The sequence below is a fragment of the Athalia rosae genome, chromosome 6 (assembly GCF_917208135.1).
Source record: "Athalia rosae chromosome 6, iyAthRosa1.1, whole genome shotgun sequence".
In the NCBI taxonomy this organism is placed as follows: domain Eukaryota; kingdom Metazoa; phylum Arthropoda; class Insecta; order Hymenoptera; family Athaliidae; genus Athalia; species Athalia rosae.
The window spans coordinates 9,579,752-9,604,339 of NC_064031.1; the positions used below are offsets into that span (position 1 = coordinate 9,579,752).

The window sequence follows — 24,588 nt, forward strand, 5'->3', positions numbered from 1 at the left end:
CGAACGAGATGTCGCCTTCGTTGTACAAATTTTTTCTTTTATTTATGCTATAAAAATTCTTACATAGTGTACAAAGATACGTATAAAAAGTGTTTTCAAATTTAGCTTCAACTACATTTACGTACGTGTATCAGATACTGCGAAATTAGAGAAATTTAATACCGCATAAGAATCTTTATGGGTTTCTCACCTTAGACGACCACCTACAGAATTCTCTGTAAAATATCACGTTGTACCGACACGGTAGGAATTGATTAGGAATATTAATCACTCACCGCGCGTAGGGCTAATAATAAACATAATGTAATCTGTAACGTTGAGTCTGTACGTTACAGAACTGAACAATCGGTGCAGTTTGTTTACGTTCTGGCAGTGGGTAAAAAATAACAATAATCGTACAAAGTGAGCCTACAATACTTACGATGTTTGAGATCGAATTCGTACAATCCAAAAATAGCTTTGTTCGAAAATGAACAACGAATTTTCGGATCCGTTGATCTTCACTCGAACAAGTCATTTCACGCTCAATGATAGTTGCTGAATATTGCATAATCACATGCATGATTCCAGCATTTCTATAGTTGGATCACACGTGGTAATCAACTATCACCTGAGAGCTGTAGGGATAAGTAGCCTAGATAAGGTAGTATAAGTAGTTGTGCACAGTGAGTTTTCAAGATATAGGTTGTTGGCCAACTTTTGCCATAGAAGAGGGAAAGAAAAACACTTCTATACCTTTTGCCCAGAATGAAAATTACCAATTCTGTCAAAGGTATCATTTGGTCGGCCATTATGGCAAACATAGAAAAAAAAAAAGTTATGGATCCGAGGTCTAGTTGGATGCAACTCCGTTTTTCGGCGATGTAAATCTGACTAATCGTGTTAGCATCGAAGTGATACACGGTATTTGTTTTTGTTGATGCATAGTGACGTTGTCAGGAGTGTTGGATTCATAGTCAATGGCGACACGTTGACTAACAAAGGTGAGCAAGGTAAGCAGGTCCCATCTTGTACCATTTTCTGCTAACTCCTGGCATAATGCCTGCATGAACCATGATCCTCGGTTAGTGTTCCGCCAGGAATAAAAACCTAAGTCAGAAATTCAAATCAGGTTGGATAAAATACAATCACCAAAGCCCACATTAATATTTTGAGCCTCTTTTCTTCACCTGGAATAGTCGAATAAGCAATCAAGAAGTCGGCATGAGATGGTATGCGGAAAGTTTGTGAGCCAGGGCTATCTGTTTCGGTACGTTCCCTCAGGCTTACTCCAGGGTCTAGCTTGTCACCCTGGCATGCTTGGATAAAAAACAATTTCGGTTTTCCAGCAAGTGATGGACATTTATCAGCAGTGAAAAATGACCAGATAGTATCGGCCTTGTATGGAGTATCGTGAGCATAAAGTATACCCATTTCCCCATGGCTCAGTACAGCTACAACCAAACAGTCATGGTCCGTATGATCCAATTCTGAAACTATTTAATTTTTTTTTCGTATATAACACATCATTATTCTCAGTGATGGATATTTTTTATGAATGTATTACTACCTTTTTCTAAATTCTTCTGTATGTCTTTAAAGGTCAAGTTTTGAAAATCCTTGACTTCAAAGCCAAGTTTAAACAGACATTTTTGTAAAGTTTCGCAGTCTACATTTGTACCAGATCTAGATTTGAGTTGATTGACAGTGAAAAATTCATGGTTGAAAATCAGTGCCAGTCCTCGTTTAGGGTTGTTCATGTTGTAGTGAGTGGCATATCGCAAGGTCGGTGCCTCTCGAACCTGGTTTCCAAAAGACGACCCATTACTCCTGTAAATAACAGATCATACAGGTGTGAGTCTGAAGTTTGAGAAAACTAAGAATTCTGAACAACAGTCCTCTGATTTGACCAATTCGGTTCGTACAAAAACCATATGTTTCATCACATTGCAACTACCATATCTAGAAGTAATCATCAGAATTTGAGTAGGATTGAAAACCAAGCCATAGCAAAATACGTCTACATTACAATCAAAGAGCGTCGAGTATCAAACAGTAGACAACGCTTTGACAGCAGATGATTTTAATTATTGGAAGCTTAAGATCTTTAACCTTAGTTGATTTTCCTTATAGTTAAATGGTAAATTAAAATGATGAAACGTTTCGCCGAACAAGGCGTTAAGAGTAGATATTCTCAACAAACAAAGCTAATTACCTTCCGTAACCAAAAGCATCCCCGAAGTCGCCTCCTTCGACGCAATTTTCAACATAATTCTCAATAGTCGCAGACATTGTTGTACCAACTGTTGTAACTCACTAATGAATCGCCGATATTATTATCCCAAATAGTAGAACGTCCCATGCATATATATTTCTTTGTAATTCACTGGTGTGTTTCATATGTAAAATAGGCACGTTCGTTGTTGGAAAGGATCACAAGTGAAGCTCATTAGCTTATCTCGACTTTTGTTGACTCATCTCTGTCTCGGCTGGTCTCGACCGTTCCGTAACTGTAAACTGCGGTTGGTGATGGGACGATAGGCCTGCCCCCGACCAACTTCGGCAAATTGTGAACCATGAGCTGAAAAAAACGGTGAGCTAGTGTATTTAACTCTTTCATTGGACCTTTCCACTAGACTCGATTTATGATTGACTGAAAATTCTAAAGATACTCAAAGTGCGCGTGTAGCATCTGATCTATGGAGCGTCAAATCGTTCTGGTTTCGTCCAAACCGTATACATGGTTCACGTCCTGGTGATAGTGCGTGAGGTATTTGGTGTTGTTATTGTTTTCTTAAAGAATATTTATTTTATAATTTTCCGAACTGATGTCTTACAAATAATTAAAAGGCCGCATACAAGAGACCGAGGTGAATGCTGAAACTAAGGACGCTGGTGGCTCACACCGTTTCCATCGGACCCGAGATTGTACGTTAAACTATCAGAATGCCAGCACTACTGAAATACATAGAAGTGGAGGATTTCAAATCCTACAAGGGAAAACTTATCATAGGACCGCTTAAATCTTTCACAGCTGTTGTCGGTCCAAATGGATCTGGTAAGCTATCTTTTGATCCTTATTTCATCTGTTTATCCCTAATTTTAAACAATAATATTCTATTCATTTCAGGCAAATCAAACTTTATGGATGCCATTAGTTTTGTAATGGGTGAGAAAACGAGCAGCTTGCGAGTCAAAAGATTTAGTGAGCTGATTCACGGAGCTTCGATTGGTCAGCCAGTTAAACGAAGGTATTGATTGCCATAATCAATTTATCTCACACCATAATAAGTAGCTTCTAATTATCCATCCATTTTTCTAGTGCCTCTGTCACTGCTGTATTCAAACTGGAAGATGGAAGTGAAAAGAGTTTCATGCGCTCTGTTCAGGGTTCCTCATCGGAGCACCGTATTAATAATAGTGTAGGTAGTACATTTTCCTAAGTTGACGGTTGTCCTTAAGTTATCATTATCTGTATATTTGCTTGCAGATTGTAACGAGTCAAGTATATTTAAACGAGTTGGAACAGCTTGGGATAAATGTAAAAGCTAAAAACTTTCTGGTCTTTCAAGGAGCTGTTGAGTCTATAGCTATGAAAAATCCAAAAGAAAGAACAGCTCTGTTCGAAGAGATCAGTAACTCTGGGGCCTTAAAAACAGAATATGAGAGGTAATGAAATTCAATTTTATGAATGTGATCCATGCCACTCGATACTTATCCTGTTTCACAAAAATCGTTATAGTTTCTCCTTGCAGTGTGTATAATCCATTTTTCACCTCTGTAGGCTCAGAAGTGAAATGCTCAAAGCTGAGGAAGAGACACAGTTTTCCTACCAAAAGAAGAAGGGTGTTGCTGCAGAACGTAAGGAAGCTAAATTGGAAAAAGAAGAGGCTGAAAAATATCACCGTTTAAAGGAAGAATGTGTAAGTGATCTCTCTGACTGTGAGATATTCTGAAACTTCAATCTTTAATTTAAGTGTCCAAAATTTAGGTCGAGAAACAGGTGGAGCTACAGTTATTTCGATTGTTCCACAATGAGAAAGAGATTGAGAATCAAGAGAATACCCATAAAAAGAAGCAGCATGAACTGGATAAAATTGCAAAGAAGAAAGAAAAACATGAGGAGAAATTACGTGATCTCAAAAAAGAGTCCGGAAAACTTGGACGTGAACTGCAAAAAATTGACCAAGACATCAGAGAAATGGAAACGGAAATCAGTAAGAAGCGACCAACTTTCATCAAGGCCAAGGAACGCGTTGCTTACATGCAAAAAAAAGTGGAATCTGCTCGCAAAGCCTTGGCTACCGCGAAAACTGCGGACGATGCCCATAAAAAAGACATAAAAGAACTCCAAGATCAATTAAGCCAAGTTGAACAAGCTAAAAGTGCTTATGATACCAATGTCGCTGGGCAATCCCAGTCCCAAGGAAGAGATGTACAGCTTGAGGATGAACAGGTACATCCAAAAATGTTGTCAATTGAACCGCGCATTGATACTTCAGTCATCTTAATAGTCTGACAATAATATTTATATATTACAGATACGAGAGTACAATCACCTGAAAGAAGAAGCAGGTAAACAATCCGCACGATACCTGCAGATGCTTGATTCAATCAACCGTGAACAGAAATCAGATCAAGATAGGCTTGATAATGAGGGGAGGAAGGTAACTGAGGTAGAAAATAAACACAAGCAGAAAGGACAAATGCGTGATGAAGCACAGAAACGTGTTGAAAAGCTTGAGGAGCATATCCGGACCTCAGAAGCTGCCCTAGAGGACCAAAAGAAGCTCAGAGCTGATCTCCAATCTGACGTGGGTACATCTAAGGATAAAATACAGAATTTGCAGCGGGAATTAGAGAGCATATCGGAACAGCTCGGTGATGCTAAAGTTGACAAACATGAAGTATCGAGGAATAAGAAGAAAACTGAAATAGTTGAAAATTTTAAACGTCTTTATCCTGGTGTGGTGAGTAAAAGGGTGGCTTGTCAAGAATTCCTATATTCACTGCTTGATCCGAACTCTATATCGTCATGTCTTTCGTTTAGTACGATCGAATGATCAACATGTGTCAACCCATTCACAAACGTTACAACGTTGCTATCACAAAAGTTTTGGGCAAATACATGGAAGCGATTGTTGTAGATACCGAAAAAACTGCTCGGCAGTGTATACAATATCTAAAAGAACAATATCTGGAGCCGGAGACGTTCTTGCCTCTTGATTATATTCAAGCAAAACCATTAAAAGGAAGACTAAGGTGTGTCAACAGTTATCTTCGATTCGTTGAATCGGCAGTAAGCGCTTATTTACTTACTCATATTTTCAAAATGGTTCTATTGCAGAAACATTCAAGAGCCGAGAAACGTTAAGCTTCTATATGATGTACTGCATTTTGAACCTAAGGATATTGATAGAGCTGTTCTGTTCGCTACAAATAATGCGCTGGTGTGTGAGACTCCCGAAGACGCCAATAAAGTCGCATACGATATGGATAAGAAAACAAGATATGATGTAAGTTTCAAAAACTGATAACAAGAAATTAGAGTACACAACAGCTTCATCTTACATGCCTTACTTGATTAATTTAGTGTGTTGCGCTGGATGGAACATACTACCAAAAAGCTGGGATTATTTCGGGTGGAAGCTTGGATTTGGCAAAGAAGGCCAAACGATGGGATGAAAAGCAGATGTCTCAATTAAAATCTCAAAAGGTATCCTTAACAAATGCCTAAAGCTATAGAATTTAACAACAGATAACAATGGATCATGAAAACTGAAAGCATCTTTGTTTTGAAGGAAAAACTTACAGAAGAGTTGAGAGAGTCTCTGAAAAAATCCCGCAAGGAATCTGAACTCAATACTGTCGATTCTCAAATCAGGGGGCTCGAGACCCGTCTGAAATACAACAAAAATGATTTGGTAGCGACGGTGAGTGGATATGAATGGCTCAACTTCTCAACCGCACACTATTATTCTTGTTCTTTTGAGATGATATTGAAATTATTGTTTCATCTTTAGAAAAAACAAATCGGAGATCTGGAGGCCGAGTTGGAGGTGCTTCAAAACGAGCTAAATCTTTTTGGGGTGAATATTTTGATCCATTGTGCACAGTGTTATCGAAAGTTACACCAATCCATACTCTTGAATAAAAATACGATTTTTGTTCTTTGTAGCCGACAATAAGCGCTATTGAAAAGACAATGGCTGAAAGAGATCAGCAGATTCAAACCATTAAAGAGAAGATGAACAACGTGGAAGATGATGTGTTTGCCAGCTTTTGTGAGCAAATCGGTGTTGCCAATATTCGACAATATGAAGAAAGAGAATTGAGGTAGTTAAGGGACTCTAAACTAATATCAACTTGGTTAAAACCTAATTTCCCTCAGTTCCTTAGACTTCCAACACCCTGAACCCTTTCGACAATGTTCTAACATGATCCATGGTCCTTGGTCCTGGCAACGCCCTGTAATATCCGATATCATTAGGTATCAGTCAATGGCCACACTGTGACAGTAATTCCACATTTACCATACAAATTTTGTCTCTGTACAGATCTCAGCAGGAACGGGCTAACAAACGCATGGAATTTGACAACCAAATGAACCGTATCTTGAATCAGTTGGATTTTGAAGGACAAAAAGATACTGAAAGTAGGACTTTATTTTGTTTAGCTAAAGGCATACAATTTATAGTAAACATTAATTCCCTTTATTAACGCACATCGCAGGCAATGTATTACGATGGGAGAGGGCTGTCCAAGATGCCGAAGATAAACTGGAAACAGCGCGTCAAATGGAAGCAAATCAATTGGCTGAAAAAGATCACGATGAGGAACAGATGAAAAAGTTGAGTTCTACCAGAATCAACAAAAAAATGGAAGTTGATCAAGAAGAGGAAGAAATCAGTAAAGCCAGACGGGAAGTGGTGGCTATCAGTAAAGAATACCAAGCTGCACAAAAGCAATTGAATACAGTAGAGGCAAAGATTGAGCAACGAAAGGCAGACCGCCATGCTATTCTGATGCAATGCAAGGTATATGTCATCGTAGCTCCTTTCATTGAGATTTGCGCTCGTATTCATTATCCTTTTTTAATACCTTATCCTTTAACTTCGTCTTTAGATGGAGGATGTTGCAATTCCCATGTTGCGTGGAAATATGGAGGATATTGCTCAAGAAAGCTCAACAATTTCCAGTGAAACAACTCACGACTCTACTATAAATACTCAACAACAGTATGAGCGTGAAAGTCTTATTACCATCGATTACGGCCTTCTTCCAGACGAACTTAAGGATATTGATGAAGAAGATATAAAAAAGACTAACGAAAAATTGAACAAAGTTATAAGCGCTCTCCAAGACAAGATTCAGCGAATACAGGCTCCCAATATGAAGGTCCGTTGCTTTGGTTATTATTGTTTCATCTTAACTAGACGTTTGAGTTGAGCACAAAGCTGCTACAAATAATCATGTTAACGGATCAACGTATTGCTCCAAACAGGCACTGCAAAAACTGTATGCCGCGAAGGAGAAGCTACAGGAAACTAACGAGGAGTTTGAACAATCTCGTAAAAAGGCGAAAAAGGCAAAGACACAGTTCGAGAAGGTAAAAAAAGAGAGACACGACAGATTCATGGCTTGCTTTGAACACGTAGCAAACGAAATTGATCCTATCTATAAGGTAAGCTACAAATTGTTTTGCAAATAAGCCAATTGATTAGAATATCATACTTAACAATGACGTTTCATCAGTCGTTAGCAAAGAACCAATCTGCTCAAGCATTCCTTGGTCCTGAAAATCCAGAGGAGCCCTATTTAGATGGTATCAACTACAACTGCGTTGCCCCTGGGAAACGTTTTCAGCCAATGTCCAATCTTTCGGGAGGTGAAAAAACGGTTGCGGCTTTGGCTTTGCTATTCGCAGTTCATAGGTACTCATATTTCGTTAAGCTGTAACATATTAATAAGTTTGCAGCTGTGTCGCTTATCGATCGATAGAAACAACCGATGTGATTATTTGCATTTTACCTCTACAGCTTTCAACCTGCACCTTTTTTCGTTCTCGATGAAATTGACGCAGCCCTTGATAATACGAACATTGGAAAAGTGGCGAGTTACATTCGTGACAAAACTCATTCCCTACAGACAATCGTTATCTCATTGAAGGAAGAGTTTTACTCGCATGCTGATGCACTCATCGGTATTTGCCCTGACGTGAGTTATCTGGTATATTCTGAAACATTGTCGTATCAACATAATTAACAACTTATTTTAACTCGTAGGTCGGCGAATGTCTGGAAAGTAAAGTACTAACACTTGACCTAACAAAGTATCCTGCACATTGAGGAGCGCTCCAGAATCGTTTTTCTCAACAACCCGGATGCCTAGCGCAGGGACAGGTATAGCACTCTCAGGACATCTCATCAACAAGGCGCGGAGCATTGAATTACTACTCTGGTTTTTTTTTAATTCTTGAACTAATTCAATTTCTCTAATATACAACGCTGTGCGAGTTTTGATCTACGCAACTCGGCATGGGTTACATTTTATTTTTAATCTTTAGAAATGATTTATTAGATCATCTATTTGGTAATCAACTTGTGCTAATATCCGAATTTCGAAAAACTTCCTTGTCAGTACCTAAAAAATCATCAGTGTGAAAAGGAATAAATAGAAAAAAAACAGAGTTGATCGAACATAGATAACTGCCTCTAATTTTTTTACCCAATTTGGATTGTCATCGCGTTAAGAGTGTTGATGCTCAATTATTAGCTAGATATTGCGTTACTCGGTAATGCTTCGTAGAAGCTTAGAAAACCGATGTCAATTGGTTCGCTTAAATTTATGTAGATATTCACACCAGTCAACTTGGAACCCAGATGGACAATTTTTCGCAGACCTCGAAACGCCTAGTTTATAATCTGCTGTTTCGATCATTGAACATCTGAGACATTCATCTAACTTGTGCAACAACTATCGCATGGGTTTGAGTGACTCATGGTTGCGACAATATGCGCGCATAGTTACCCGCAATAAATGGGGACTCGTCGTACGTTTGGTTGGCCGTTAATAACTTGATGAATTCCAAATCCCCGAACGATAAAACATATCGTTCCATCGTAAACCGTCGTACGAAACATAATGCAGCGCAATTTATTATAATGTAACGAAAATATTCTTGCGAATCGCCGAAACATATTGCGTTAATATTTCATACAGTTGTACCACCGCTGTTATCTGGCTTTATATTTCGAAATTATTTTTGGTATGCTTGTTTTTTTGTACAAAATATATGTATGTTGCCGTAATAGGCCATGCGTGCCCACATCTGTCAGCATGCGTATGCTTATAACATATCGCCATATCGGCAATAGAAATGGAAATAGAAATAGGAATAGAAACATAGCAACAATTCTGATTTATTACTGTTTGAAACGGAGGAGGTGTCCGCGGGTCAATACAGTCTATTGCTCTCATTAGTGACCGTGGCGCGTATTGCCTCCATACAATAATGACTATTCGTATACGTGTACACAAATAAATACAATTCACCATGCATGTAAATAGAATGCTTGCAGAATGCGGCCGAAATAATATGTATTAGGAGCGACAACCAACGATAAGTGTAACAAACTCGTTGAACGAGAACCCTCAACTTCTCGGACCATGTATATCCATGTTGCAAACGACTTATATTAACTGCCCGTACGATATCACATACGTACTTCAAATACTCCAATAATTGCTATCGACAAAAAATCGATGCCCCCGCCCTTTCAGCGTAATAAATAATGTATTACAACTATCGAGGTATACCACATCTTTGTCCATCCTATACAAATAACGGATAGCAGATATTGTGTAATTGTGTGATGGATACTAATAAGATGTGGTTCAATATTAAGGCGGTAGCCTAGGTAATCCTGAATAAAAAAATTGGAATAACGATGTTAGTAGGACGCAGGAGTCCCGCAGGCCCTGATACTCCGAATGTTCGTAACGGATGATAACTTTGGTAAATGGGCCCTTGGCGTCTCTAGGTCTGTCATCCCTATCCGCTTCATCTCCTCGTAGTTTGCAGAGATAAAGATATAACTATGTAAGACATTCGATTGCGTTTCCGCCGCGGATGGCGTGCGTTCTTCGTAGGGCGGGTAGGGGAAGTCAACGAGGATGGGGATGGGGATGGGTCAGGGCAACTAGAAGAGATCAAACGCCTCGTGGTCCACAGCTGAGTATAATGACCCCCTCGGGCCCCAAGTTCCAGCATCTGCTAAATAGATGATACAACGCCGATCGTGAGTCTAGTTGCCCTCAGCCTCAGACAGAGGTGGGTCGGCTCCTAGACATTGTTGCGACGTTGCCCTGACAGGCAGGCGCTCACCCTGAGCCGCGTATATACCAGAAGAAACTTTCTCCGTGCGAAAGGACGAAATAGGAGGACACCGGACCATCAAGCACGCAGTTTCCTCCGCAATGATGGGAGGGCACGGGTGGGTGAAACTCCTCTTCCTGGGAACCACCTTGTTCTTGGTCCTGATCACGGCACCGCTCCAAACTCAAGCGGCAAAACCAAAGTCGAGGCACAGGGCCATCAGACCCGTCCAGGCTCAACAACCTGTGAATCCTACCAACCCGGAGTATAACGAGTATGACGAGTACTACGACAACTACGACGACTACGAGGATCTGCAGCTCAGGAACGGTCAGTTTGCAACCCCGTTACATCAAAGCGAGGGTTGATAATAAATTAAGTACTCGCAGCATTCTGCCCTTAGGGATCTTCGCTCACTCGAGGTGATATCGTAGCCATCCGAATTTTAGCACCCTTCGAAATTCCTGAAATGGATTGATTTACCCTGTATACACGTGTCGCCACTATGTGATCTACCGGTATACGTATCGCACGTTTAAATCATTTGTTCATTAGAAAAAGTGATATTTTCTACTGCATCTGTCGATGACGATCGACGGACAATATTCATTGATATAAAGACGCCGGAAGTTCGTTAATCCAAGCGCCAGTCAATGACTCGTTTATTTTATCTCGACGGAGCTAAAGCACGTGCTGGAGAGTCGCTTGTCTACAGAAGTAATGGGGTTCACGCTGATTGTGAGCGTAATTTTACATCGATAAACTATACAGGCAGAGATTGGACTTAATCCAAAATACGCAATATGTAAAATTGTTGCTGCAGCTTTATATTATGGGCAGATGTTCATTTTCCAAGGGGTTCTATAGCAATTACAATTGCTACGTAGCTAACTTCCAAGCTCCGAAAATTAAATTTAGCAAAATTACATCAGCTATATTGTCGATCAGGCTCTATTCCTCATTGTTTATACTATATAAATTCCCTTAATATGCGCGTGAAGCTCCTTATCGAAAGGCCGCAGAGTTCAATGGGTCGTTGAATCTAATCTCCCCCCCCTCCCACCCCCTACGGGTCCCTTAAGCCCGGCTACCTTTATCTTCGTCTTCAATATTATCTCAATTTTTAACCAACCTAGTAGATCTATTTGGATGTTAGCTATAACAGATCTTCTTAACGAGTTATTTCGAATATCCTCATCCCAATATCATCCCGCGTCGTAACTTATATTACAGGTGTAATTTCCATAGAAGAATATTCGATAGCAAATTTGCGAAGAGAAATATAACTGGGAAGAAAACGCGAAAAGAAAGAAACTAGGGCAACAAACGCAACGGAGCTTGATTTCAAGCAATTAAGACGCGGAAGTGATGCGTCGGGTAAACGAGATTATTGAAACGTAATCGCGGGGTCACCACTTCGCGACCCCTTTCCATACTAGACGGTGACCCCGTACACCCTTCACATACATATAACGAATACATGTATATTTGATCCGAAGAACGGAATCTCAATTTCCTGCCCTTAATTCGATCGAGCCGCGTTATAGATCCGCGGCGATTATAATCAATTAGAGGGATTATCAAGTTGGACAGAATTGATTGCTCATTGCGTCAATTATACTATAGGTATATTGTACCGATATTTCTATCTATAATATCTGCTTGTAACGAATCAGCTCGTGTATGAGTACCCTACCTCATTTCCCTTTGAATTCGACTTGAATTTTTTGCGAGTACGTCGAAAGAACCCTACTTACCGTATAGGGCACCTTCGTTGAGTACGAATATGTATGTAGATTTTTCTGACACAGGAACGCAAAACGAGCGTGTACCACCACCAACGTCGGGACCACCGACCGATAACTTGGGTAAATCAATTAATTCGTTTGAATCTTAAACAATATTACTCACATATAATCGCAATTGTTTATGACGATTCGAGACCCGTTTGCAGTTCGACCTAGACCAGCGACGCCTGAAGTCACCACCAATCCACCTCCTGCGGAGACTCCATCCACTCCCGTTCCACCTGCTCTGCTTCCAGATGAAACCACCGAACCGGGGTCACCAGCTCCAGGTAAGCAACTAGACAGATTTCATTGTAAATCACTCAATCGCAGCGTGTTGAAATCACATTATCCGTATCAAGACATCTATAAGTGCATTTGTATGTCTACAGTACAGAAAGTAAATTCATTTTTTCTGCAGGTGGCGAGGATGAAAGGGAACCCGGTCTATCGGTGAGTAGATCAACCATGTCGAACATAAGGCGCCTGCAGATACTTTTATCGATGTAAAATGCGACAATGGTTGTCACAAATACAGAACTACCTTGGCCCTCGCTATACCTAGTAGCTGATTCATTCAGTGTGACTTACCCATGACCGAACATTTAATCCTGCATATATTTTGTCTTCGCTTGCTTTCAGCCGCCCACTTCACCTTCGGAAATTATTCCGGGCGCGAGCAACCGTGTGAACTCGGTCGCTATAACGGGTCCAAGGGTACGTAGATGGACGGGCGTACGATGCATTTCCTTCCGCATTAAGTCTGAAAATCGTGAAGGCAAATAAATTCATTTTCAGGGAGAAGACGGACGTCCAGGAGACAGCGGACGTCCCGGAGACTCGGGATTTCCGGGGACGCCTGGAACCCCTGGAATTCCTGGACCACCCGGGCCACCGGGCCCCGCACCTGACGTAGGTTGAGACGAGGAACGATGTGACGATTGATTATAATTTTTTAAATTACCGTTTACTGAATCAGGTTTCCCTCTACTACCAACAACTCGCATTGGCTCAGGCCGGACAAGACAAGGGTCCAACGGGGGGTGCCGCGCCCTTTTATGCATCTCCAGATGCATTCTCCTATCTCCAGGCTCAAGTTGGTCCTGTAGGACCACGCGGACCACCTGGTACGTATACACTATTTTGGAAAATTCTTATTTATGTTTTATACACCGATGTTTCAACACAGTGAAGCGTTAACAAATGATCTTTGCCGATGATATTCAGGGCCACCAGGTAGTCCCGGTCCCCAGGGATTCCAGGGAATACGAAGCGAACCCGGAGAACCAGGACCCCCAGGCCCCACAGGTCCTCCGGGACCTCGAGGATTAACCGGACTCTCCGGAAAAGATGTACGATTCCGCAATTATCTCGAATGATTATATCACCACAAGCATACGACTTGGTTTTGGGTATTTCTGCAGGGCGATGCCGGGGAGGATGGTGAACCTGGACCCCCAGGATCACAGGGACCGGTTGGTCCGCGAGGATTACCCGGTATGCCTGGCCTTCCTGGTATCAAGGGTCATCGGGGATTTCCTGGACTCGACGGGGCTAAGGGGGACCAAGGCCACACCGGGGAGAAGGGATCTGCCGGTGCACCGGGGCCGATCGGGCCGATGGGACCAATGGTCAGATGAGCCCATTTGGCACATGTTTTGTGTGCGGCGTATGATTAAATTATTTCATTCGATTTTGCAGGGTCCTGCAGGACCCCGAGGAGAGAGGGGGCGCGAAGGGCCTCCCGGACCACCCGGAGTAAGAGGAATGGACGGAGTTTCCGGACCACCCGGACATCCCGTGAGTATATATAACGTAACGTGGTAATTCAGGAAGATAACGAATCGCTTGTATTCACATCACAGGGTGCGAACGGCAAGTCAGGACCTCCCGGGTTTCCCGGTAGTCCTGGTATCAAGGGAGATCAAGGAGCTCAGGGTCCGAAGGGTAGCCAAGGTCTGCAGGGTCCGAGGGGTGCGTAAGAAAATTTATCTTGGTCAACGAATCCCTAAATATCGAAGAGTTTCGACGAATACATGTAATGCGCAACAGGTGAATCGGGTCGACCTGGGCAACCGGGAGAATCCGGGCCTCAAGGAGCGCCAGGAAAAGATGGATTTCCAGGTGAGAAAGGAAGCACAGGAGCACCGGGGATGCTAGGTTCACCCGGTTTCCCTGGTGTTCGCGGACAGCCTGGTCTCGCTGGAAGTCCGGGTACGCCCGGTGCCAAAGGAATGCCGGTGAGTCGATGGCCTCTTCCGCAGATACCGATCCCTTCGTCGATTGGTAGCCTTGACATTGTCCAAACGCAGTTCCGTGCATTCTCTTTTTTTGTGAAATCTACAGGGCACGCCTGGCTCGAGGGGATTCAAAGGGGAGACAGGGTCGAAAGGTGACTCCGGGGCGCCCGGTCCTAGGGGAATGCCGGGGCCACCAGGTAACGAGGGAAAAAGAGGAAAGCGAGGCATGCGAGGTCCGATCGGGGCGACGGGATCTGCTGGCGAACGTGGGCTACCCGGAGTTCGTGGGCTACCAGGGCCCGACGGGCCTGTGGGTCCAAAAGGTTGATCAGCTATTAGCCATGCGCACATAATTATTTCATCGTGATCAGCTTACCGATTAGGAATCACCGGCGTAACGAATTTCCGACGCTACAACGCTGTTTAAATCGTAGGACAAACGGGGGATCGGGGACCATCGGGAGGCAGCGGACCAAAGGGAGGAACCGGGGATCCCGGAAGGCCAGGTCTTCCAGGGCTGCAGGTCGGTGTCAAACTTACGCCCGCGTTTCCATCTGTCGAACGATTCGATTCAAATCGACATACCCGTCATACGCGTGATTATTCCAGGGTCCTCGCGGTTTGATGGGTCGTCCGGGTGCTACTGGCAAGCCAGGTAATCCTGGAGAGCGTGGAATTCAAGGTGCGGATGGTAAGCCCGGTGATTCGGGACCTCCGGGAGTCCAGGGATTGCCCGGACCGCTAGGGTTACCCGGAGACAAGGGATACCCGGTGGGTGAAACATCTGCAGTTATCGCCGTACCCTCGCCAGGTTTCACTGTTTTTTTTCTTCATTTTTCCCGCAGGGAGAACCAGGAAAAGACGGTGAACCAGGCGCGCAAGGTCCACCTGGTCCGAGGGGGGACTCAGGGAAGGATGGACCACCCGGTACACAAGGCGCACCCGGACCACCAGGAGGTGACGGGGAAAGAGGACCAGCCGGTCCCGCGGGTCCTAGAGGATTCCAAGTAAGTGCCTCGCAAGTTTTCTATTACTGTTGGAATTGTGTCGCTAAACGTGAGCCTTGTCTGAAAACACATACAAGCCATATACATATTTCCAGCACATGCCTATAAATATCACCGTTGATATACTCATACAATTTCAACAACAGAGCTTTGTCAAAAAACACACCCTATGTACGTAGCCTTTGACTATTTATATAGTCAAAGTACATAGCTGAGTATACATAAATCCATCATATATACTCATACTCACCATGTACTACCTACAGATTTAACGATATATATACACAGATTTTTTTTTTTTTTTTTACACGTAATTTCTGTCCAAAACACCCTATATAACGAGTTATAAGCCACTATACACAACAAAGTCACTGACCTACCGTTAAAAACCCCCTCTCGTCACCCTTCTTGGTATTCCGACATTCCGCCCCCCTCTTTTTACCCTTTTACTACGCATACCGTAGTATTTTCGCGTAGTGGGAGGGGGATTCGGGGAAGCCAATAGGCCGCAGCTGCACCATTCATCAATGCATTAAAGCGGATGTATGTTTAAAAATTGAAGTAAATTAAAGACGACTTCTGCGCGAATACGGTCAATTTCCAACGCTCGTAACTTTCTTAAAAATGCACTTGGACGAACGAAATTGGAACCAAACTAAAGCTTGAACCTTCCGCTTCTAGATTCATCTAATCAAAAAAATCTGTTCTATTTTCTTCTTCTGGCGCAACGCTTTAACACGATTGATCATCCAAACGGATTGATGCGCGAATTCGCTCTATGAGTAAAATTTAAATTAATTGTATTCACGTATTACCTGTCTTCTGAACACTTAAAAAATTCACAAATGATGACAATCAAACGATGATTTCGTGGCATGAGTTTTTAATGTTTCTACAGCATCCTATAATACGTATTCCTATCATAGTGCCATGCATGTCGACAATGCCCTTACCACACTTATTCTAATGTGATTCTTACGTTGAAAGATCAGCCTCCGAACATAACTACGTATATGATTGCAGGGTTTGCCCGGAGTCAGCGGGAATCCAGGAATGCCTGGAAAAGATGGTGAACAGGGGACACAAGGACCACCGGGACTTCCAGGTCCGGTTGGTAACAGGGGTGACCGTGGATTCCCCGGAGACCGTGGTCCAGTCGGATCACCCGGATCACCGGGACCTAGAGGAGAAACAGGAGCACAAGGCACGGATGGATTACCGGTATGTCTTTGGTTGTCTTCAGTTTGTCACGTTCAAGTCCAGAGAGATGGAAGATGACCCACTTTACCAATTCTTCAGGGCACGGCAGGGCCACCCGGAGACAAGGGACACTCCGGACCTCCAGGACTCGTGGGTTTGCCAGGATTGAGAGGATTGCCTGGATCACCTGGAGACAAGGGAGAGAGAGGGTCGTTCGGACCAGTAGGACCTGAGGGGCCACCAGGTAATTAAGTGTAATTCGTGATAGCGATAGATCGATTATTGATACGAGAGTAATTCTATATCTGGAATCACTTGACGATGGAGATTGTATGAGTAAGTGAGTATACATGTATTTATTTGATTTGCAGGACGTATCGGCGAACGCGGACCGCAAGGTCCGATGGGACAGACAGGTCCCCCGGGCGAACCCGCGGAGCGTGGAGACACAGGACCTCCAGGACCTGCTGGGGAGGTTGGTGCCCCCGGTAGCCCGGGAGAGAGAGGACCTCCGGGTCCGATCGGGCTACAAGGTTTCCCTGGACCACATGGTCTTTCAGGACTACCCGGCAGCAAGGGCGAACGAGGATATCCCGGGCTCAAAGGAGACCAAGGCCACCCGGGTGCAGCGGGTAATTACAATAATCATAGCGATTACAGCTAAACGTTAAAACTGGCGTAATTTCGTTCTGCACTAGGTAATCCCGGTGAACAGGGGCCTCAGGGACTAATCGGTCTGACTGGGGCCAAGGGAGCGCGAGGTGAACCGGGTGCTAGGGGTGAAACTGGAATGATGGGACCTTCCGGTCTGCCCGGACTATTGGGTGCTTCTGTAAATGATAATTCTGTTGTTTATTTTACGTAAACTTCGAATCAATAGCTGGATGTTATGTTGTTGTTTGAATTTAGGGACAACCTGGAGCTGCGGGGCCACCTGGTCCACCGGGACTTCCGGGAATCAAAGGCGTTGTAGGGGATGTAGGACGTCAAGGTAACCCAGGACCTGCTGGTAACCCTGGACCACCTGGGTTTGACGGTCTTAAAGGAGACAGTGGCGCAGAAGGACCACCAGGCCCGATCGGTCCTCCGGGACCCCAGGGATCACCTGGAGATCGCGGACTTCCCGGACTTCCAGGAACCCCTGGCTCAATCGGCGCCAGAGGTTTGCGGGGCGCGTCTGTAAGTTGACGTTCGTCTGATATTGACCCTGTATGCGATACGTAATCTATTTTGGCTGGCGAATATTTTTTTCATGCAACGTGATGCCTTAACTTCGTTCAGGGGGAAACTGGAATGCCAGGAAAACCAGGAACGGAAGGTCCACCAGGACCCCAAGGACTACCAGGACCAAATGGGCCACCGGGTCCTGCCGGAGATGCTGGGCCAGAGGGTCCACCGGGTAAATCGGGACCACCAGGTATCGCTGGAAGACCGGGAGACAAGGGACCATCTGGGATGCCAGGGCCACCTGGTTCATCTGGACCGAGCGGATTACCTGTATGATTATTGTTGATGCGTATTTTATTATTCAGTTCGCGAAGCTACGTTCCGTTAATCTGAAATTCCTATCCAACAGGGGCCACCAGGACAAGCCGGACCCCAAGGGCAAGCTGGAGAGAGGGGAGCGCGAGGCGACGCAGGACCTCAGGGCGTCGAAGGACAACAGGTATTACATAATTATTCAAAGTATTTCGGCATTAACATTTTACCTGGATTACGTTTTTCATTCTTCAAATATAAAACTGCAATTCAAACGACGATTCGCGATCAATTCAGGGTCCCCGCGGTAAGCCCGGACCGACTGGACCCGAGGGAGCAAAGGGAGAACATGGCGAACCAGGACCAATTGGTGCAAAGGGTCATCGTGGGCTTATAGGTCTGCAGGGATTGCCAGGTGCTCCAGGTATCCCCGGGGAGAAGGGTATGATAGGGCTGCCAGGCATCCCTGGCAAAGATGGCGAAATAGGGACACGAGGTCCTCCTGGTAGGGACGGCAATCAAGGTCCACAGGGTATGCCCGGGAATCCAGGGCCCAGAGGACCGTCAGGGGAAGAAGGAAGACACGGAGCTCCAGGACCAGCAGGGCCACCTGGTCCCCCTGGACCACCGGGAGAACTTGGCCTGGGTTACGACGCTGCATCTTTGGCTGCTCTTCTCGGTAAGTCTTCGCGAAAAGGGCTTTCAATTACAATCGATACATCATGGTCTACGTACAGTTTAATTGCATCACGTTATCCAAAAGGTCAAGGACAAGGACAAAGCAAGGGTCCGGATTCTTTCAGCGGCGACGAACCGCCCAGGATATTCGGGAAGGATATTACGGAGGCGGAGCGCAGAGAACTGGTATCGAAGGCCTTCGAGCAGCTAAAGATATCATTCCAGAAATTCAGAAAACCTGACGGACAGAAACAAGACCCGGCGAAAACTTGCAGGGATCTATTTGTAGCGTATCCAGATAAACCGAGCGGTAAGTCAGCCAAATTTTACGTAAATATGGATTGAATCGTTCCGAAATATGCTATATGTTATGTGAAATGGATTCTCGTCTTACTGAATGTAAATCGGATTTAGGGGAGTACTGGATAGACCCCAACGAGGGTGATAGCAAGGACGCGATCCTGGTGTACTGCGACACGGACAAATCCAAGACTTGTGTAATGCCAAAGCCTGAGCGTTCTCCAGAAATCACGTATACCGGCGAGGAACAAGAAGTCTGGCTCAGCGAGCTTGAGAACGGAATGCAGGTGAAGTCAAATTACATTCCTACGGAGCGTAAAATTATTCAATATATTATACATATACAATACATGTAATATATCCACGTAGTATAACTTACAGAACATGATTTCTAATTATTTATATAATCATATTCAAGATTACGTACAAGGCGGACAGCAACCAGATAAGTTTCCTACAACTTTTGTCCACCCACGCTGAACAGAATTTGACTTACCACTGCAAGAACTCGGTGGGGTATTTCGACACGGAGCGTCGAACCTACAGACGAGGTCTAAAACTCCTGACGTGGAACGACGCGGAGCTCACACCCCGTGGTAACCAGCGTTTGCGATACGACGTTGTGTTGGATGAGTGTCGGGTGAGTCTGAAGACATTTTCATCTGTGTTGCGGGTACGGAATGTTCGCTGGATTAATATCATCACACAAAATTTGCAGGACCGTCTCGATAAATGGGGCAAGACAGTACTCAGCTATGAAACGGACAAACCGATTCGTCTGCCTTTATTGGACGTCGCTTTGAGGGATGTAGGAAAGCCAGAGCAGAGCTTTTCAGTTCAAGTCGGACCTGTTTGCTTCAGGTAAAGTTGATGACACACTCGGTGTGCATCGTATCCTTCCGGACACCGTTTGGCATTTGACGATTCTGTTAATCTTGAATTCATATATCGCATACGGATGCACATACATGGCTATATTACCGCAACGTTTACCTGAGCAGGTGAAATTAATATAAGATAATTATACTCGTGCGTATGATAACGATATTATGGCCTGTACAATGAACTACGGTGGATAGTAATTTGGAGAAAGTATTCTGCTGATGATTTTAGGGATCAGCGTGCGAACATGATTAATATCGGCGTATATGACGTCCGAGTAATATAATTACTAACGATATTTTTTTATAGTATAGACTGTGAGCAACTCACGAAATACAAACGTTACACTGCCAAATATGTATAATTATACACGTACGTACAATTTTTGATAAGTAAACTATTTTGCGCCTCTTATTATCTTAAGACAATTATGGGATGTTGAACTATATCGTGTGTTATTTCGTTCGAGATTTATGAAATATCGGAAAATGAAAGAATGCAATGCCCAAAGATTTCAAGTATGTACTCATAATTACCCTACCTATGTTTTTACTATTATACCTACACTCACTATATTCTTATAATGCTAATCACGTACAATACGCATCCAACATTCTCTATCATAGCTTTAAGTATTAATACGTGTAAGTACATACATATACATATGTATATTTTCATTGGTTCTGTAACACACTCCGCTGCTACAGTTATCAGTACGATTTTAGTATGTTATCATGTTTTAATCAATAATCGAATATCAAATGAAAGTTCATTGTAATTACGTGGCTCTTCAATAATAAATGGCTATATCATATGGTGCGGATAGATTCGTTAAAAGTACACATCTCGAAACTTGTTCGTGCCAAGTAAAATCCTCATATACTTACTTTCGGATATTGATGAACTTCTTTATAGCATCTTCTTCTCCCTTACTAGCATCTAATTTTATGCACTCCGAAACTATTGTCGGATTCATTTCTGCGGATTGCCAAAAGCCTTCATCTATTTTTCGGTCTGGAAACGAAAAAATTCAGATATTTTTATTAGGCTCGGGAGTGCTTTAATTGTTACGGATTTTCGAGCTGACAATTGAATATTTTGTAAATGTTTTTTTCGGAATAGCGGGAAGTGAATGATTTATTCATGAAGCGAGAAAAACCACCAACACTGTAACATAAACTGAATTATTTTTATTAGAGCGAAGATATTGAAGGCGAAAGATACACAGAAAAAATTGAATAATCGTATTCTGAAAGCCAACAATAATTTTGGCAAACTATCATTGCTCTCATTCTTTGGAGGCTCGACTACTGTTACTAGATGAGCGAGATCGGCGTTTAAACTTGGGCTGTACGTCCGATGTCTGATCTCGATCTTCTTTTTGTACATTTTCCATTTTTCGCTCCACATTCAGTTGCTGGGAATCTTTGTTCTCTGAATCATTTGATTTTTTAGTTTCGTTGCGTTTTTCGCGGCGACTGGTGTCCATGTGTCTGTCTGCCCGGTTGCCAGATCTTTGGGAACTACGTCGCCGCAAAGAATTATGTCTTCTCCCTCTTCTCTCTCGGCTACTCCTTCTACTGTGTTCACGATCTCTAGACCTCCGACGGTCTCTGGACCTCGAGCGACCGCGTTTTCGATTACGGTCTCCCGTGTCCCTTGCGTGATATCCCCGGTTATCGATTTTCGATCGATTCCGGCGATACCCTTCCCCCCTATCATCAATGCGTTTGTTATCTGGTCTACGATCGTCCCCATTCTTCTCAACGGTTAAATTCACGTTCTCATGACTCCGGGAAACTTGTGATGAATTATCAATATTCATCGACTGAGCATTTTCGTCGTAAAACACAGCTTTTTCCGAATTTTCTTCGTTATTAGTTAGCTCGGAACCGATTTTCGTGTCGCTCGCCACAGAGAATCTTTTTTTTCTTTCTGCCTCACGTTGGCTATGGCGAGAAATCAATCCCAGGTCTTGGTCTGCATCTCCCTCCTCATCCTTCTTGATTCGCATTTTCTCCAGTTTCTGTGAAAGAAATAATTTCTCATTAAAATGGCCTAGACATAATAACTTCATCTACAGCCACTGCTTACCTGAAATTCATGAAGCTTGATTGTACGATTCTGAGCCTGCTTCCAATGTGGTGGCGTCATACTCCTGGAACGGCTGCGCGAAGGCGTACGGAATCTCTGAAACATAATGATTTGACGTAGGAAAATTATATTTTCAAGACGAAAAGGTGTGATCTTATACCCAATACAGCACAATTGCAATTCTACAACACATGTAATGCTCACAAATATGCCTCTGCCTTTGACAATTCGTCCGCTTTTGGTATGGCTGCGGTTTCTATCTCTCCCATAACGTTGTCTGAATTCTTTCTGATTGGCGTTATTAGTAGATCCAGCTCTATACAGAAATTTGTTGGCTGGTATCTCAGGGATCTCGTCCGGATCAATTTTAGTCACAGAAACGAGTGGATGAACTTTATTAGCTTCCTCTTCTGCAGAATCAGGAATTTCGCCTTCCTCTGATCTAGAACGCTTCTTGCTAGGAGTTGGGGGAAATAATGTCATGACTTAATGTCAAGTTAGCTACTCATTGAGGAAGAAATGTCATTTAAGTGTTACCTCTTCTTTGATTTCTTTTTTTTCTTCCTACTTTCACCCACATGAGAATCAGATTCTGATGAAGATGATGCTGCCGAAGATGACGATCCGCCACGTGCACGGCTTTTCAATGCTCGTTTTTTAACTTGCGATGAACAAATAAAGCAATAAAGGGTAAGGAAGTGAATTCAAATGTCTGTACAAACTGGCACCAATACCAATTACGTTCTGACTACCTTTGCCTTTTGCCTTCAGAACAAGTTCCCCGCAGTTCACGACTTTGGCATCTTGTAAAGGACGTGACATGCGATCCACAGGTAGACCTTCCACATGTTTAACAACTTCCTGTCCAGAAACCACTTCTCCAAATACGACATGAACGCTATAAATAACAATGCAGTACATTGATTTACTTCACATCAAGTTATCAGATTTGAAATATCAAAAATTCTATTCATGAAAGCATTCTAAAAACATGTAAAGTGAGTTGTACGCACTTGTCGAGGTGGGGCGCCGGTTGCGTTGTACTACAACATTAAAATATGATTAAGGGATGAGAGATGGATAGAAAGAGCCAACTTTCCAAAGTCATTGTGTTGTAGTAGCGATGTGCAGGCTTCTCTCTGACGACTACGCAAAAACAGTGTCGAATTATTCATTTCACCAGTGTCGTTTTTCAAGCGAGCGGTGGGAGTTTATCCCGGAGTCGCCAATAACACATGAACTTATTCCTGTTGTACATAGTCTGTACAAATTTTTTTTTTCAAAACTCATCCACTGCCAGGTACTACCTTGAGCCATTTTTGCCTGATCAAGATCTTCCTTATTTTTGCTAGAAGTTGTTTTATCAGAGGGCATCAAAACTAAATGACCAATTTTACTACCTATTGTGTGATTTATGCAAAGCCATATTTTGATAACAATATGTAATAATGTTTAGGTATCAATTCCATTCATCATGCTGCTAACTGGATACTTTAAGCGTGATTAATATTGTTCAAATATACTGAATAATCAGCAGAAAAATCCTGGAAGAAATATTGGTTTTCCATTGTCTAATATCATGTGATTTTCAACAGAGATAAGATATATCACTTCACTTAAAAATAACCGTTTCAAATCGATGTTGGAGAGCAATACTCACATAAAGAATTGTGAACCATTTGTGTCTTTCCCACGATTGGCCATAGATAATAAATATGGTTTATCATGGGTGGCAAAAAAGTTTTCATCTGTAAAGCAATAAATGATTATTATAGTGACTGGACTTGAAAATAAAAATATAACTTTAGGTCCAAGAAAATGCGAGAAAACTCCAATTTTAGTTTTACCTGGAAAGGTCCCTCCATAAATCGATTCACCACCGGTGCCATTTCCAACTGAGAAATCTCCACCTTGAATCATAAAATCTTTAACAACACGGTGAAAGACGATCCCTTTGTAATGCAGTGGTTTTCCTGTTGTCTTCCCTATCCCCTTATCACCCACACACAAAGCACGAAAATTTTCACATGTTTCGGGGCAAATGTCTGAGTAGAGTTCAAAAACAACACGACCCATTGGCAAACCGCCCACCTCTATGTCAAAGAATGTTCGTGGCCTAACATTAGCCATGATCACAGGATTCTCTGTAAATGTGCGAAAGTGGAAACGATTAATAACAGCGTAAACTGATTAAATCGGTTATTTTACTGATAATGGATTCGCACTGAGAATTGATATCGGCATAAGTAATACCATAGAACGTACGTCTCATTAATATTTACGTACCACAGAATTTGTCTGATAGCTTACCACTAATGCTGCAATGGAATAAAGTTGCTTTACTATATCTATGGCTGCTAATCCTGGCTAATCCTTCCACAACCGGGTGCCAACAAGACAACAAAATGGTCGGTTTAGGTTAGATCCAACAGTTTCTTCTTACTCTACCCTGGGCATGGGTCTACTCGAACGCTAGGGTGGCTACCCAAACCTTAGAGAACGGTATCCTAGTAGCGCTAATAACATAAAACATTCGAAACTTGTTCGCTGCTGGCAAGTATAGT

General features: G+C 43.0%; 4 protein-coding genes across 5 annotated transcripts; 2 read left to right on the plus strand and 2 right to left on the minus strand.

Annotated features, from left to right (window-relative positions):
- Window positions 1-16: 16 nt before the first annotated feature.
- On the minus strand, window positions 17-2,479 carry LOC105690404 (caspase-1-like). The gene is made up of 4 exons (XM_012408175.3): window positions 2,195-2,479; window positions 1,550-1,809; window positions 1,170-1,475; window positions 17-1,089 (listed from the first exon to the last, which is right to left on the minus strand). Exons 1-4 carry the CDS (start codon window positions 2,269-2,271, stop codon window positions 833-835), a joined length of 900 nt encoding a protein of 299 aa, XP_012263598.1. The 5' UTR covers window positions 2,272-2,479; the 3' UTR covers window positions 17-832.
- A 150-nt stretch (window positions 2,480-2,629) lies between these two features.
- Window positions 2,630-8,682, plus strand: LOC105690418 (structural maintenance of chromosomes protein 1A). Its single transcript, XM_012408198.3, has 21 exons — window positions 2,630-2,749; window positions 2,830-3,037; window positions 3,110-3,230; window positions 3,302-3,401; window positions 3,470-3,648; window positions 3,764-3,902; window positions 3,971-4,435; window positions 4,521-4,949; window positions 5,030-5,241; window positions 5,327-5,495; window positions 5,573-5,695; window positions 5,781-5,912; window positions 6,003-6,068; window positions 6,158-6,315; window positions 6,537-6,634; window positions 6,712-7,016; window positions 7,105-7,377; window positions 7,484-7,663; window positions 7,735-7,913; window positions 8,019-8,196; window positions 8,265-8,682. Exons 2-21 carry the CDS (start codon window positions 2,926-2,928, stop codon window positions 8,325-8,327), a joined length of 3,681 nt encoding a protein of 1,226 aa, XP_012263621.1. The 5' UTR covers window positions 2,630-2,749; window positions 2,830-2,925; the 3' UTR covers window positions 8,328-8,682.
- A 1,601-nt stretch (window positions 8,683-10,283) lies between these two features.
- On the plus strand, window positions 10,284-20,767 carry LOC105690348 (collagen alpha-1(I) chain-like). The gene is made up of 28 exons (XM_020854851.2): window positions 10,284-10,687; window positions 12,169-12,225; window positions 12,312-12,434; window positions 12,566-12,597; window positions 12,787-12,861; window positions 12,943-13,056; window positions 13,124-13,271; window positions 13,372-13,496; window positions 13,569-13,775; window positions 13,846-13,944; window positions 14,010-14,118; window positions 14,197-14,384; window positions 14,491-14,707; window positions 14,819-14,907; window positions 14,994-15,155; window positions 15,230-15,391; window positions 16,415-16,612; window positions 16,691-16,835; window positions 16,963-17,223; window positions 17,290-17,423; window positions 17,501-17,770; window positions 17,873-18,088; window positions 18,168-18,257; window positions 18,368-18,749; window positions 18,834-19,058; window positions 19,163-19,335; window positions 19,467-19,688; window positions 19,767-20,767. Exons 1-28 carry the CDS (start codon window positions 10,459-10,461, stop codon window positions 19,911-19,913), a joined length of 4,599 nt encoding a protein of 1,532 aa, XP_020710510.2. The 5' UTR covers window positions 10,284-10,458; the 3' UTR covers window positions 19,914-20,767.
- A 338-nt stretch (window positions 20,768-21,105) lies between these two features.
- On the minus strand, window positions 21,106-24,486 carry LOC105690358 (peptidyl-prolyl cis-trans isomerase cyp11). Of its 2 annotated transcripts, none has more exons than XM_012408087.3 (9): window positions 24,335-24,486; window positions 23,872-24,168; window positions 23,685-23,772; window positions 23,038-23,067; window positions 22,777-22,922; window positions 22,562-22,685; window positions 22,229-22,481; window positions 22,025-22,120; window positions 21,106-21,956 (listed from the first exon to the last, which is right to left on the minus strand). In XM_012408087.3, the coding sequence occupies exons 2-9, from the start codon at window positions 24,152-24,154 to the stop codon at window positions 21,219-21,221; spliced, it is 1,758 nt and encodes a 585-aa protein (XP_012263510.2). In that variant the 5' UTR covers window positions 24,155-24,168; window positions 24,335-24,486; the 3' UTR covers window positions 21,106-21,218. The 2 variants fall into 2 exon arrangements, with proteins under 2 accessions (XP_012263510.2, XP_012263511.2); XM_012408088.3 differs by having other exon boundaries at window positions 24,311-24,446.
- Between the last annotated feature and the right edge of the window lie 102 nt (window positions 24,487-24,588).